General features: G+C 41.1%; 1 protein-coding gene across 1 annotated transcript in view; it reads right to left on the bottom strand.

Moving 5' to 3' along the window:
- Positions 1-4,552: 4,552 nt before the first annotated feature.
- Positions 4,553-16,827, bottom strand: part of LOC111156975 (potassium channel tetramerization domain containing 16) — a 257,220-nt gene continuing 244,945 nt past the window's right edge. The window contains exon 3 of the mRNA XM_022518160.1: positions 4,553-6,166. Coding sequence (XP_022373868.1) covers positions 5,712-6,166 — 455 coding nt within the window. The 3' untranslated portion in view covers positions 4,553-5,711. The remainder of the gene's footprint in view (positions 6,167-16,827) is intronic.

Here is a 16,827-nt window from a genome sequence, read left to right as displayed (position 1 = left end):
CGAATAATCTTAATTAGCAATTCAGGTTTATTAGTTTCATTAGCCATTCTTCCCTTTCCTGTGACAGTCATCTTTACTAAAATATTCACTGAGGATCACCACAAGCATGTATTTAAGCCACTCATTTTTTATTTCTCGTATCATGTGGGAATTTGATATCTGCCTAGTTATTCTGTTATATGCATAGAACCAACTGGATCATTGAAACTCTCCAGAATCATTTCTATCTGAATAGAGTATGGCCTTCCTTTCAGGCCAGAGTGGAAAAGTATAGAACTTCATCTCCTTCTTGTCACTGCATATGAAATATGACCACTATTTTGAATTGACTATTCCTTTCCTTCTTTTATATTTCTCTCATGGGTTTTTCTTGCAGTTTTTAGTTAATATTGGAGTTCAGCATCCTCAGCTATCTGAGAGTTTCATAATCCTGCATGAGTCAGATTGGACAAATTTAGCAATTCAATGACTCAGGAGTTTATTGGTGAAATATAGCTAAATTCACTAATCATTCCATATTAATTTTGGTGGTGTTTGCATGTTCAGTTAATGGAACCACCTTTGGGGCCATACACACCGCCACTAAGTTATGGATTGTTCTCAAGTTCCTCTGACTCACACTGTACAAGGCCTGGAAATGAACAACCCTCCTTGGGAAAGGTCGTATGTTTTCCTTCCTTGATGGGTATCATAAGGATATATCTCACTCAGAGATGTGCTCCCCTCTACCCAGAGTACCCATAGATAAAACTATATTGATGCAGGTTTTCAGTTTTTCAAAACAAACAAAATAAAACAAAATCCAAATGTACAAATACACACAGAATGGAAAGGTGGCTGACAGGAGGATGAATGGACAGAGGAGTCATGACTCTCCTCTGCCCTGGTCCTGGGATGCTCTTCTTTGGGCCTTTACTCTTAATGAATAATGCAAACTCTGACTTCTTTGTCGTGGAAAGAAAGTGAAAGGAAGTGAGAAAATGTGGGCTTCTGCACAGTCAAATCCTCAACAGCAGGATTTCTTAAAGGAAGGTCCACAGACCATCTCATCAAAATCATGAGAGATGGTGGACCACAATGCAGATTCCTTGGCTCTGATCAAAGTTTCTGAATGACTCTCTGGGACTAAGGTAAAGGCATCTGCATTTTTACAAGTGCTACAGATGATTTTTGTGCATGGTGAGTATTGAAAAACACTGCTAAAAAGTTTGCAATGGGGCTCACTATGAAAGAATCTCTGTTCTAATGTATGTTGCAAGATGAGAAAGATAGACATTTCAAACATAGAAGCTCTGTGGTTGCCTCACAACATGGTGGTTATTAAAGTTTAAGACTCTTTTCTTTCGGCAGGGGTGGAGAGCAATAACCATTTCATCTAAAACCAGAGAGATGAAGGCAATATAAATCAAACCCATTCCAGCAGGTTTCATTTGGTCTAATTTCTCTGCAGATATTAATCATTGTACAGTCCTATACAAATGACATTAACGCCATTTTAACTCATAATACAGAATACTCACTCTGATTCCTTCTCTAGTGTATTATTTTGACAATACAAATGAAAAATATATAATATGGAACAGTGGGCCATCAAGATTGCAAGATGCCAACAATACCAAGACATTAAAGAGAGAAATGGCCCATGCTAAACCTATAACCCAGCATGCAAATTGTTGAAAACATTTATCTGCCACAGAGTCACCAGGGGAAAAAAATAACTCTCTTCATTTTTCCTATGAAAATGGCTATGTCAAGTGGAGGTGACAAAGAATTCTTCCTAAAAGTCCACAGAAAGACTCATTAATTTTAGCAAAGATTATCTAGGAAGACCAAGGTTATTAAGATTCCACAACATGATATCTAGTGGCAGAAAATACCAGCGCTCAAGCTCTCTGGGTTAAATCATTATGGTAAATACAAAGTTGGAAGGTTAAATCTGTAACAAAGGAAAATGTCTAAGAATCAAAGTTTGGCTCCCATTATGGGAGTTGGTGTCAAGCAATTTTGCAAACCACCATACATGCCTTTTCTTTTTGTCACTGGAGCATGTTTTGCTTGGCAGAGACAAAGGACCATCAGAAGGGAATCTAAAGGCCAGAGAAGCAGAAGTAATCCAGAAGCACAAGGAGTTGACAACGAAGAGGACCCACCATGAAGAGCACGCATCTGTGCCTAGGAATGAAGCTGCCTCTGAATCACACAGGGGCATCTGAAAAGTGAAAAATCCATTTGTTTTCTCCCTAAATTGAATCAGGTGGGGGTAGACATAGCTATGGGGGAATAAAGAGCAAAGGGAACACATGATTTGTGCATTGTTCCCTTTTATTTTAATTTGCCATGCATGCATTTCCAGTCAGACAGCTGCCTACAATCACAAAGGGTAACACCACTGCATATGGCGGAGGCCACTTTACTGGGTTGTTTTTGTGACTACATCTCAGTGCAGCTTTTTCTTAAAGGGGAGGGAGAGCACACCAACACAGCAATCTCACAGCTTTATTTTCCTCTCTTCCCCTTTTCCTGCTGAACTGTTTTTGATAGTGGGTAGGAGGACTTGATAAATATATTCCTGACTCCAGGAGATCCACATACCTGTAGAGAGTGACCTCCCAGTGTCACTGGATTTTAGCATTGCAGGATTTCCCAGCAGGCCACCTAATTCAGGGTTCTATGTATATGATTCCTCATTCATTTGATCCATCTGCTGCTATTAGTTTCTTTGTATCAGCAAATTATGACCTCCATCTCTACCAATATTCAAGAAGTGAACCACACATATGGTTCTGTCCAGAAGTGAACTAAAAGTTCTTTTTTTTTTTAAGATTTTATTTATTTATTTGAGAGAGAGACAGTGAGAGAGAGCATGAGCGAGGAGAAGGTCAGAGGGAGAAGCAGACTCCCCATGGAGCTGGGAGCCCGATGCGGAACTTGATCCCGGGACTCTGGGATCATGACCTGAGCCGAAGGCAGTCGTCCAACCAACTGAGCCACCCAGGCGTCCCGAACTAAAAGTTCTTAAAACTTTTAAGCTCAGGGAAACAGGCATGAATCAGGATTAATAGAGCACTTAATCCTTTAACTCACTTCACTTACCCAGAAATGGTTTTCAATGTGGTAAGCCACCTACACCCTACTTGATAACTTCACTCAAACTAGGACTGAATGTTTCCACTGACTCCTCCTGAGAGCTTTTTACTGACCAGGTCTATATTCATCTCTCTACCAACACCCTCACAAATAAACACCTAGCTGCTGTCTTAGCTATCTGGGATATTTGGGTGGGTGTCCATCTAGAGATGGTCCAGATTGAAAATGTTAGTATTGTTTCAATCAGATTTCCTACCACTAGTTTTATTCACTAGAGGGCATAAGGAATACCTAAGCAGAAAAAAATTTATGAGGTGTCAAGGGACAGAAAAAGTATGCCAGGAACATCGTCTTTGTAGTATTCGGTTTCCTGTTTAAAGCAGGCAGTGGAAGTAGTGGGTTGTCTGATATCTTCCTCCTTCTTTAGTTCTTACTAGTGTATCTCTATCTTAATACCATTAGAGTTAGGTCTGAAATTTAAGGAAATTGGAACTTGGCCACTTTATGCAGATGCCAGACTCCAATAGGGCCACAAGCATCATCTGACCTACATAAGTTTGAAGATATTTTATCTATCTTCAACTTCCTTTTGAGCCATTAAATTCTGTGATTCTTGCAGGATCCTCTATTAACAGGATGATGTGGTATTAAGAAACATTGAAAGGAAAGAAGACATATTGGTAGGGCCTTAAAAACTATGCTGTAGTTAAGAACAAATGCCTGTTAATATATTAACCCATAAAAGAACACCACTTAAATTCATAAATGATAATTCTCTTGACAACTCAACTCCCCAAATGAACTTTCTTTTTCACTCAAGTAGACCTTTAAAGTCCATTTGGGTCTTAGGATCAGAAAACATTTGCTGAGTCTGTGGCCCAGATGTGAGGGTAAGAATTAAACAAATTCAGGAAGATACCCATGTACTCATGGTCACTCATAACAGGAACCAAGAGAGAACCTCCTACATAATAAATGTGCATCAACAAAATATTTCAAGAGGAAGTAATTGGTTATTATATTCCCTCCTACAGACATTATCTAGTTGCCTTTATTACCTGTCACACATATATACATACACACACACACAATAAAAAAAATTAAGAGTGCTTGGCACACAAATAATGCTTGACAAATTATTTTTTAAGTTCCCACTGAAATGCATGAGGAATGCTAAAAATAAAAACGGGTTTTTAATCTTCATTTACCACGAGCCTATGAAAGAGCTATTGGTACACGTAGAATACAGTCATACGGATAGATAGCTATCAACAGTTTCTGTTTGGCTGTGTCTATACAGGTCAAAGATGTATTAGAGAAAGATAGTTTAGAAAGCCAAAACCTTAATTCTGAAGCTTTAGTTATCTAGTTGGGCTTTTCACAGACATCAGGGAAATGACAGCCAAATCCCAAAATCCCAGACAAAACTGGCTACAAGAAAGTAACAACGTAGCACTGTAGTTGTAAAAAAAAGTCATGAGAAATTATTAGGCGGTGTGTGGAATACAATTCCCTTTTAAGGAAACAAAAGGCCGGACCCTTATCCAAGCAAGTACTGTGTGTTGTTCTTACTTCCACAACTACACAGGAATGCAGAGAACTGAATGTGGGTCACATGAAAAGGCCACACCATTAAAACATGGGCAGTAAGTACTCTGAAAACATTGAGACACGGAAGGTAACTCAGCTCAGGGTAGAGAAGGCTGAGTGTGGGGTCACTGAGTCATAATTTTTGTGGATACGAATGTTTGTTTCTTTAATACAAAGAATGTTTTACTAAGCTCTTCTCACCCTCTCCTAGTGCAGAGAAAGAGCAAAACTGTAAAATGGAGCCTGAGGGTGTTAATTTCAAAATAAGGAAGACAATTTGTTGACGACCAGGGTTACTCGATGTTGGAAAGTGTTGCCAAGAGAGGCTGGGAAATCTTCCCAGAAGGGTTTTAAGAAAGGAGCAGAGGCTCATCTGTGTCTAAAGTAGTCAAAGAGAGTGCTGCTGGGAGCAGGGGTGTTCCCCTTAGTATATCCAGGCCCTGGGGACATGTGTGCTGTGTGTATGTACAGACATCGTTGTGCTTGTGTTGCACAAATACTCATGCATACGGCATCAATATAAACTGGCACGTAATAGATTTGAGTGAAAAGTCATATAAATCTGCCATTTCCCCCCTTACCCCATAAACAAAAGGGAAAAGGAAAATTTAAAAACCCAAACATATGCCATTGGGCCAGATCTCTTTCTACCACATTCTCATTCAAAGGAGGGAGGTAGAAGATGAGAGAAAAACCCAGTTTGGGATAAAGGACTCCCAAAGCCTCTCAGCTACTCTTTGGTAGCCGGCTCTCATTTTACATAAGATACTCAGCACATGGTATCCAGTAAACACACAAACAAACAAGGAACCAAAAAGAGATTTTCTTATCATTCCACATCTGGAAAGAAATCTACCCTGTGGATTTAAATGTTAAGGTGAACTAGGTCAATAGGCAGTAGTACATCAATGGGCTACTGTGTTCTAACAAACATATTGTTAGTTGTTACTTTCCTTTTCGAATACGAATTTTGTTAGGAGGTTTATTTCCAAATGGTGACACGATTTGTTTCTTCTCCCACCCCTGGCCCTCCCCTATAGATGATACTTCCGTAAAAGTTCAGATTGCCAAGGATGTTTTCTCTCAGGGAACCTATCTGGGATTTTGATCTTTAGGAAATCCTGGATGCATTTCTCCAGCTCTTCCTCAATTGAGAGCTTTTCCTTAACAGCTTTTTTTTTGCTGCTCATGTTCGACTCCCTGGAGCCTGAAGTCAGAGTCCGGAGCAGATCGCTTTTCCGCCGCATCTCGGACTGTTGGATCAGCTGCACGGGTCCCTTCTTGATGGGACGGTCCAGAGTCTGGATGTTGGTCTGGCGTGTCACGGGCCCACAGATGACCGTCTCCTGGGGAGAGCTGGCCTCAGACTGACTGTCACAGCTGGAGGTGGAGAGGTCGTTGCAAGATGTGCCGCTCTCCCCTTCTTTGTCACCTGTGGCGTTCTTGCAGCAGCAGTCGCAGTGGGAGGGTGACCACCTCGAAGGCTCACCTGCAAGCAAGCACAGCACCCAAGGGGTTAATGCCAGCCAGCTCAGCCCAGAGGAGCAGCACAGCACCTGAACACACACACACACACACACACTCACAAGTGTCCACAACCATATATTTACAAGAAGTGGGGTGGCACACAGGATAGGCTGCAACATGAGCACCTAAAAGTCAAGTGCACTGCAGGAAGGAGGTTCATAACTGCATGCTGGGCTTCAGTCCATGGGCACTGCAGCCAGCTACTTAGCTACACCATGTACCAATCTTGTCACCTTGGCAGTCCCCTTACATTCTCAAAGTTTCTGTCTCTTCCCCTGGGAGATGAGGATAATCAGTTGCCTACTTCCTAGAGTTGTAGAGAGGGTACAGATAAATCAAGTGGAATTCTTAACAAGGTACATAGCACACAGTAAACTCCCGATAAATGCTACCTGATTTTACCATGGCTGGTGTTAAGCCTGGATCCAGAGCTCCACGTTACTGCAGTCCAGTACAACGGCAGTCTCCAAGAGTCAGGGAAGGCTTACTTTGTGCCAGCCCCCCAAGTAAGCTCTGTGTACCCATAATCTCACGGGAGCCTCATGGTAACTCTATGAGTAGCTCCACTCCTAGATTTCATAAAAGGAAACTAAGACCCTGAGAATTTAAGAAACTTGCCCTAGTTTGCACATTTTGTAAGTGGCAGAGCTGGGATTTGAATGCAGATTTCCCAAGTACCATAACCAAAGCAACTAACCATTTGTTTTTTTCAACTTGTTGGACAGTAAAATTCCTGCTTTTCTTTAAAAACAATGTTCAGGGTTTAACTTCTCTCTCTGAAGTGTCTGTTTACCTCTCCTCAAAAATATTTATCATTTCCTCCTCTGAATTATGGTTTTGTTTTGTAAGTGCCTCTAATATTGCACAAATCACATTCTGATATTCTTTTTCACTTTATTCATTTCAGTTACTCACCATGAACTCTCCGAGCTGGGCACAATCAAGTGTCCATTGTTGTAATTCCAGCAAGTGGCTCAGAGTATGGCGTAGAAACTCAGTAAAAGGCTGTATCCTTCTAGTAACGTTTAAGTACCTGGATTCAGCCACACCTGGAGCTGGTCCTGTCAGTGGACTTTTAAGTTACATAATCCACTATCTTATATTTAAGCCAACATGAGTACCTCTCTCCCTATTCCCCTCAGTTTTGATTCACCACACTGTAATCAGCTATTTGGAGACAGACCCATTTTTCAGATACACAGCTGGTGGATCCCTGAGCTAGAAAATCCACAATTACAGCACAAAGCAAGTTCCTAAACATAAGTCACTTCTCCCAGCCTTCTATCCCCTGAACATTCAGTCTTCTTAGGTCATGAACTTGATATTATTTACTTATCATACATTATATGCTAGGCTATTTCATATAGTTCATTGCACTTAAGCCATAAAAATTAAAGGAAATGAATCCCCTTTATAATGCTAATATTGAGGACAAGGATAATGTAGTATCTACATATGTTTAAAAGGAGACCCAGTTTGATTTGTGCTATATCTTACTCTCATAAACAATGAATCACATTATAGTAAGATCCCACTTTACTGGCACCTCTAATATGGTCAAAGTAGAGGAAACCTAGAATGGAAACTAATAGGAAAGTTATATCCTGTCTTCTTGTTAAAGGCCTGTTATCCATATACTAAATGGTTTAAATATTTATGGAAACTTACTTATTTTCCAGAAGGAGTAAAAAGAAGTCCCTTATAAATCGTAACTCCAAAATTCTCTCTAAAGTATATCCACTCTTTCAAACCACTTTTTAAAATGTGACTGAGTAATCATTGTATTTATATACCCATTAAATGAAATGCAACAATCCAATTAGCCAAAAGGAATCACCACAGCAATAATGTCCTACTTATCCCTGGCTATTATCAGTAAATATCTTCCATGCAACAGAGAAACTGCTCAACATGTACCAGCTGCTGACTGCAAATATCAGCAATAGGAAATCTTTTCTCTGCCAGCCCAGATTCTGAGGGTATCATTTTTCTTCTTCCAAAGGCAGAATCTGCCTCTACCTCTCCAAACCCAGCCATCCCTAGACTAATAGGACTTGATGGAGAAATGGCTCCAATGCATTGGGTCAAAACAAGGTAATCATTATCAATCCAGACCTGGTCTAGTTTGATCCTTTATGAGAAAAGTTCAGAAACTAACCTAAGCCTTAAAAAAATAGAAGAAGAAAAAAAAGGAGAGGAAAGAGGAGACAAACAGAAAAGAGAAGAAGACATATCTGCTGAGATATGCCTGAGCATTACCTTAAAACAAGATGATGAGCTATTTTGGCCATAAACCCTGCTGAAACAGTAGAAAGACAAGTCTGTGTTTTTCTCCCCAAGAGTTACCTTCCCCACTGTAAAGTCATTTCATTGCTTAGGGAAACCTAAGGCTTTTCTAAAGCGCAATTTAACAACATGAACACCATCATGAGAGGGAGCCCTGCATGTTTCTGTGAAAAACTGCACACAACCCTCCACTGCATGTCTAAGGCAAGAATGCAGAGTGCATGCAGCTATCTTCCTGAACTGCCACGATGATCAAGGGTTTAAATGTCAGCTGGGATCCTCCAGCTTCCAGGCAAATAGAAATATTACTTTCTACTTATTCTAGGAGCTATCACTATTAAAGGGAAATTGAACAACTTAATTTTAGTGAAGCCTGTTATACTACAACATGTTTCAATATTTTAAGAGAACATTTGAATGTTTTAACATTTTCAGCAAGACAATTCATAAGAAGTCTTCTGGAGTCCATATATTAAATCACGGAAAAGATGGTATGAATGCAGCTGGAGGTCCTGTGTGAAGAGTCATCATGAAATTTAAAAACAGTTAAATGTGAGAAGATAACCACTCTGGTTTTTTTGGGGGGTGGGGGTGGGGAAGCACTGTCTGTCTCATTACCCCCTTCCCAAGAACTTGACCAGAGCAGAGGTTTTAAACCATAGCAGAGAAGTAATGTGTGTGGGCTGTGGACCCGTTTGCCCTTGCAGCCCCACTGACATGTGCTCACCAGTCCTGGCAGATGTGGAAGGAGCTGTGAAGGGTCAACTCTATAACTCAAGGTATTCTAGAATCTCCCCAATTATAGCAAATTATGATCTCATAAATACCTCGGTACTTCGAATTACAATATACTTTTGCTCCCCATCAGCTGAGGTTTCAATACTGACTGGAATAATTTTCTCCATTTGAAGAGAAAACAGGTTACAACTGATTAGCCAGATGTAGGAAAAAAAACTATTTCATCCCAAGAAAAGTCTCATTTATTGATATTAAAAGGGCAAAAAAAATTTAATGTCTTTTGAAGGGTTTATTAACAGGCTAATGGTCAAAAAGCACAATAGCTCTACTTTATTTTTAAATAAACCACTGCTTAATTTGTTGGATATTATATCATTTTTGGTGCCTGGCACATAACAGAAGTTTGATAACTGTTTGCGGAACGAATGAATGACCCAAACACATGTGTTAAATTGTATCAAAATCATAATGCAGCAGCACAGATTACGGACTCCAGAATCAGGCCCCACAATTTGTCAGTTTGGATAAAAAATACTTCACCTCCCTGAGCCTTAATTTCCTCATCTAAAAAGTAAGGCTAATAATAGTATCTCCCGGGGTGCCTGAGTGGCTCAGTGGGTTAAGCCTCTGCCTTTGGCTCGGGTCATGATTTCAGGGTCCTGGGATCGAGCCCTGCATCGGGCTCTCTGCTCAGCGGGGAGCCTGCTTCCTCCTCTCTCTCTGCCTGCCTCTCTGTCTACTTGTGATCTCTCTCTCTGTGTCAAATAAATCAACAAAATCTTTAAAAATAATAATGGTATCTCCCTCACAGAGGTTTTAGAAAAATGAAATGAGACAATTAATGCAAAGGTGTTTCATGGTTTGAAGCACCCAATAAATTTTCTATTCATTCATACTTATTTGCTCTACTAAAAGCCAGGCACTAACCTACATAAACCACACAAAGGAGGAGCATGTTCGACAGGATTTGGTATGTTGCCCCCAATATGCTCTACAATCAGTTCTTAGGTCTGGCTGGAACATCATGTGAGGAAGGGCACTGATGCTGACGCTAGACTCATCAAGAAAATGTATAATGACATTTAGTAATGCCTGGATTTGCTGTGAGAGCGGAGAGTAACCACAAGCACGTGCAGTGTCTGGCACATAGTATGTGACCAGGGGATAGTTTTGGAAAGAAGTTTCCTTTACTGCACAGTGCTTACAATTTCACAAATGGATGAGTCTTCTGAAATAAGAATTTGCTTGAAAACACATGAAATAAATTCAAACCCAGAGCCAGGAATAATCTGTATTTTGGATTAAGGGGGGAGGAACAGGACCCTAAATCGCCCTAAGTCCTTAAAGCTCAAATCTTCCAACATTTTACAACTCTGAAAAACTGAGGACCAGCCAGGCAAGTTGTATGATTGTACGTGGCCCCTTTGGACCATAGTCCTAACTGCAGATGTCCTTACTGATAAAGAAGGAATAAAAGAGGAAAGACTACAGAATACTTCTCCCCTATGAAAAATTCAAACCAAGCTGAGTGAAACATGACTTAGCAAACTCACAAAGTGCTTATGCATTTTTAAAAGAGGCAGCTCTGCAATCTACCCACACTTCAAATTCTCCACCTGCTAATGGTTGTGAACACAATGCACATCATTTACAGCAACAGCTGGGAAAACTGCTTTCCCCTGTCTTCTCTGTCAATGATGTAGGAGCCTGCCAGTCTGGGAGCTAGGTGGCCAGATCTAATTTATTGAGGCTGCTGAAAGACTTTCCTGGTATCCCAGCTGAAAAGTCAATAATGGCCAAATTGATGTTTTTATAATTCTGCTAACCTTGGAGAAGATATTTCATAGTAGAGATTGGGAATAGGCAGGCTGTGCAAGCTTCTGAGAAAATACATTTTCCAGCTTGATAATCATCCTTTCTTGCTTCCTTCCCACTCTTGGACATTGGTCCTTGGATGGGCCCAGCTGGGGCTCCTCATTAAGAGGTGGCAAATTTGGGTAAGAGCAGACGGTTAAAATCATTCATGCATCAGTCAGGGCCAGTCGAGAAAACAGGCATTGTACCTGTAATCTTCATAGGGAGAATTTAATATAAGGAATTGGTAAAACAGGTACTGGAGGGGTGAAAAAGATGCAGAAAGACTGCAGGAGGCAGCCACCACTTCTAGGGCTGGGGAGACAAATCAAAGAAGGGGTTATCAGAACCTGGAAGCTTGCAAGAGCCACCACGTGGAGGTTGTGCCTAGGCATCCAAGGAGGGCACGTTGCCTGTCGGTCCTGGTATCTCTGACGGGCCTGGCTCTGCAGGCTACAGAACAAAACAAAATTGCGAACTGGGACTAACTACTTCTGGTAATAAAATAAACAAATAAAAGCTGGGTTGATGCTGATGAGCAGTATGCTGACAAGGAGTCCCTCCTCTGCTCCTGTCCTCCAGCCTTCCTCTCACAAACCCTGTGACAGCACAGACCTCGAGGGGAAGCCTGCTGGGCCAATGCAAAGTGTGGTTAGCTGAATCCCAGCCCCAGCATCAAAAGGCAGAATCAAGAGGTGGATTTGGGACTGAGAGACAACAGCTTAATAAGAGTGTGCTGACCCTGCCAGGGATGGGAAAGAAAAGAAAGACAGTTCTTGACCTGCCAGAACCTGTGCTCAGACACAGGAGTCGGGAAATGGAAACAACAGAAAGCTATCACTGAGTTCAGTTCCTGCCCTGCTGCCCTTTTTTATACCTTAGGGGTTTGTATTTGCTCTCCTTCTGCCGCAAACAGTTATATTTCTGATATTCACCTGTTTAGTTCCTTTTTGTCCTCCAATGCTCAGTTTAGACATCACTTTCTCAGAGCAGCCTCACCTCTACCCCCCACCCCAGTTGAAGCCAGTCCTAATCTCCAGTTTACCTCTTCTGCACCATCACCATGGGTAATTATGGAGGTGTTTCTACATTTATTTGTTCAGTGTCTGTTTCCCCACACCTGACTGTAAAGCCCATGTTTGTTCCTTTTTGGCAAACTCCAAGCCACATACAGACTAGGGTTTTGGGGCACATCGTAGTAGATGCATGACAAATGAATGGGAGAGGAGATGGATGGTGGCACAGAAAATAAATTTTGGTTTAGGGTGTGTGAAAGAGACAGTAAATCTTCCACACACACACAGGAAAGAAAAATCTTGACGTGCAAAGGTAGTTAAAATGGAAAATATTTAGGCATACCACTAGGCATGTAACAACAATGTGCTGACCAGCATAGGTAACAGCAGGATCCACAGGCATATCCAAAATTGAATCAATGTATGTATGTGCTTGTGTGTATACACACATACATAATTTTTTAACTGATCATCATTCAATTATTTTATTGATGCAGACACAGAAAAAAATCCTTAGAGCCATTATACAACTTCAGTAAAAATTAACTTTCCTAACCATTCTATCATGGGTCTCTATTCATACTGTTTTCCAATTTGGTGATGCTCAGTCATACCCTCCCAGCTCAGGATTTTCAGTTGTGGGATTTCCATTTGAATAAAGCAATGTGATGGTGTGCTATAAGGCAGGAAATCCTGAATTCTGGCCTCCTGGCCTATTGCCTTGCTCTTCCAATGTTCCTGGATAACACCCCTACCTCATTTTCCAGGTGCTTTTTGCCCTTTTCTTCCTTTCTTCCTGCCTACTGTATTTCCTCCTCCTAGTCTCAGCATTTCTCTGTTAAGATCCTACTTAGTTACTCCTGGCCCCAAAGTCCTCATTGCCCTGTTTCATAGGCAAGTCCCACAGCCCACCCTGATCCCTTTTCCTACCCAGGGCCTCTAGCATGGCCACTCCCTTTTACATTTTTCTTTACTGATTTTTCATAAGTTTGAACTAAGGGGCCCCCTATAACGCCTCTCAATCAACATCTAAGGGTCTTCTGTCTCTTAGAATGAAATGTGTATGTCATTATTATAGGGGTTGTTTGTCCCCTTTTCAGTAGAAACACCCCCCCCTTTTGTTAAGAAAGAGAGCATGAGAGGGAAGAAGGTCAGAGGGAGAAGCAGAAGCAGACTCCCTATGGAGCTGGGAGCCTGATGGGGAACTCAATCCCAGGACTCTGGAATCATGACCTGAGCCAAAGGCAGTCACTTAACCAAGTGAGCCTCCCAGGTGCCTGAAATACCTTTTTTCTCCCTTTTGGGAACTACCTCTTCCTAACTCCATTCAGGAACCATCACTCATACTGCCATGCCTAGCCACGAGGGGAGGACATCTGACCCATATGTGAACTTTCCATGTTTCAACCATGGGTCCCAAGTTGTGTGAACCTGAGTCTTCACTGAATCTGAGCCACTGGAGTTTATGGGTAATATATATTCTATGATATGGGCTGTTGCCAAGATAGGGGAACGTGAGTTCACTGGGCACCTTCCCTACAGGTTGGCCACAGGACATTCAAGCACAAAGAAGCCAAGTAAGACAGGCAAAGCTGAACATAGTTAAGAGATAGAACTGACTGTGTCTGTGTTGTCTCAAGTTGGCCCCATTCCTAGGCTTATAATTTCATAAACCAGAAATTCTCTTTGCTTAATCTAGTATGAGTTAGTTTTGTCTTAAATATGGTAAGAGTCTTGAACACAACATCACAATTCATATAACTGAATGTCTAATTTACCTGTGTCATTCTCTAGCACTTGTGTAACTCTAGCACTAATGCTGGCCAGTTCTTTAGGGGCAAGTACTCCCACATGGCTAAACTACTTTATAGGTAAATAGTTTCTTTAGTGAATGGTAACTCTTCTCTACCTAGTTCCAACAAAGTTGACTAACACTCTCAGGAGACACTCAGGCTCTCCTGCCACCTGTTGTACAAAGTCAATCTTGGAGTGGGTAACAGCTATACCTCCAAAACCAGAAACTTAGCATAATAATAATAGATATAATTTATTGAGGGCCCCCTTTGTGCTGATTATAGTGCTCAGCTCCATATATAATCTTCACAATATTATATGAGGTGGATGTTCTTCTTTCCTTTTTATGGAAGAGGAGATTGTAGGTCAAAGTGGTCAATTACCCAATCTAGTTACAGAGTGGACAAGTGACAAACAGAGAATTCCAATTCAGATCTTTTAGTACAAAGCTTCTGCTCTTTTGAGGGGACAATATTCAATACCATGAGAGTTTTCTATCAGAAATATTAAAAATTCTAATAGGCCCAAAAGGTGGAAGTGTTGACTTAAGACATGATAGCCCCAGTGATTTATTTCAGCATTACAGTCACTTTTAGAAGTAATCAGCTAACTGAACAACTTGAAAATCCACAGGACTGTTACCATTATACTTATATAAGAAATCTTAATTCTTAATTCTTAATCTAATCTCTGAGCTGACTAGAAAGAACTGAAAGCGGCGAAATGAAGGATGAAGTGTCACGGGTGCTCTTCCTGATGGGTGGGCACACTGTCTCCCTCCACCATGCATCAGTGCCACCACAGCTGCCCTGGTGGCAGTCAGCAGTATCTCAAGCATGCACCCAATTCGTACAGGAAAAAACCCTTTGCCAGTTAATTAAGATAGAATAGTTACTAATACTGCTTAATGAATTTTAAATAACCAACCAATACGCGATACCTTCTCAAAAGGGAAAAAATCAAAACACAACAATCTATTGTTTATTGGCAAATGCAAACGTCTATTGATCCTCCTGGTAGAATTTTTTGAAAAAAAGCCAAATTAACCCAGAGAAGTTGTTTACAGGCTAGAGAACCCTGTGAATTTATGAGAATCACAGATAACATAAAAGTGTCTTAAAGATATTTATAAGTCATAAACTACTTTAAAGGGAGTTAGGTTGACCAGAAAACTTTAGATGATGAGAAGCACAGCCAGCCATGAGAAGGATCACCTGAGTGATGGTGCAGAGCGCGCTGCAAGCACGCCCACACAGAACCTTGGGGTGTGAGACCTGGAAAGGACCTCAGAGGCTCCTGAGTACCCTCGTTTTATAATGAGGGGAAAGAAAGGAGCCTAAGAGTAAGTGTCAAAGCCAAACTCCAAGTCTGGAGCCCTGTCTGAGATCTTGCCAGAGACACAGCTTGGAAGGTGTGGAGTGCTATGAGCAAAAATCACCTCCAACTTTTGGGGGTTTCATATCTGGACAATCTTTCATCTGGGGTGGGAAAACTCACAAGAAGAGTCCACTGCTGAGTACAGTCAAGATGAGCACAAGACAGAAGGGTCTGGAGAGAGCAGATTCCTACCATATGATCACACACCGAATGGTCAGAGAGAGAAAAATGGTAAAGAGAGAGAGAAATGGTGAGAGAGATAGACAGAGAGGCAAAGACAAAGGAGGGAGCATGAATGGTACCTCTACCTGATGATAATGCAGACCTGTGTTTGCACCTAACTCTGAGCCAGACACAGGGCCTGGCACTTTACCTGCACCATCTCACTGAATCATCATAACCAGTGAAGAGACTTAAGGAATTCCACCACCTAATTCCCACCTCCTGAATAGGAGGCTCCAAGGGACCAGACTTCCCCAGCTCTCAGGAAGACTCAAATTCCAGAGATTTACTCAGAGTCAACATCTCAAAGGCCTTATTTTAAAGTACCTGTACCCACAGTGTGAGAACAAGTCTGACACCTCAGTGTGAATTAGTTTATCACAATGTTTGGACTTGACAGAGGAAGCCTAGGAATTCACAAAAGGCATTAATGAAAAACGAGAACGTACCACGTGTCATGTGCAATGCTAAGTGCTTTACAAATATTTTACTCTAACAACAGTCTAAGGAAAGGTTTCCCATTATTGACATTTGCACAGAATAGTTCTTTGCTCTGGGGGCTATCCTGTACATCACAGGATCTGTATCAGCAGACCATCCCTGGCCTCTAACACTACTCTCTACTTACTCCCTTCTTCAGTGAAGAACTAAAAAACTCTGGATACTGCCAGATGTCCTCTGGGCAGCAAAATCACCTCTAGTTGAGAACTACTGTTCTAAGGTAAGTAGTACTCTTATTTTATGGTAAGAAAATAGAATTCCACAAATTTGACTAATTTGCTCATGAGTCACAAAGCTAGTAAAAGGTGAAACTAGAATTTGATTTTTGGTAGATCCAACTCCAAGACTATTACTTGTTCCATTGTTATACTCTGATGCTCCTATGAAATGCTGCTTTTCTGAAAGGAGCTTACTGGGCAGAAACAATCCTTCCGTTCACAGTAAGTTCCGAAAGAGGCCAAATGAAAGGAAATGAAGAAAACTGAGTTGCCTCTTCACCTTTCATAAAATGGAAAAAAACACTTCATCTTCACCAGGCTATCTTCAGATGACAGAGTAAGAGTTACACAACTTAGCAGCTCTGTCTGAACATGTTATCTCTGCTAATTGGCCACTGGTTCATTACTATTCCTTTCACTAGGATTTCAAAATGGGACAATGGTGGTTCTACCCAAAGACTTTCCCCACACAGCTACAGCCTATATTAATAATCATGTAATGATAAGAAATGAAGTTAAAATGAGTGTTTAGTACATTCCAAGTGTTGTTCTGTACTTTCCTTGCAGAATCTCATTTGAGATTTAAAACACCCCTATGGAGTAGGCTCTACGTTACA

This window comes from Enhydra lutris, unplaced genomic scaffold (genome assembly GCF_002288905.1).
Source record: "Enhydra lutris kenyoni isolate GAN:26980312 unplaced genomic scaffold, ASM228890v2 scaffoldscaffold50, whole genome shotgun sequence".
Classification (NCBI taxonomy): domain Eukaryota; kingdom Metazoa; phylum Chordata; class Mammalia; order Carnivora; family Mustelidae; genus Enhydra; species Enhydra lutris.
The sequence above is the reverse complement of the archived record's forward strand: the minus strand, read 5'-3'. Positions and strand labels throughout refer to the sequence as shown.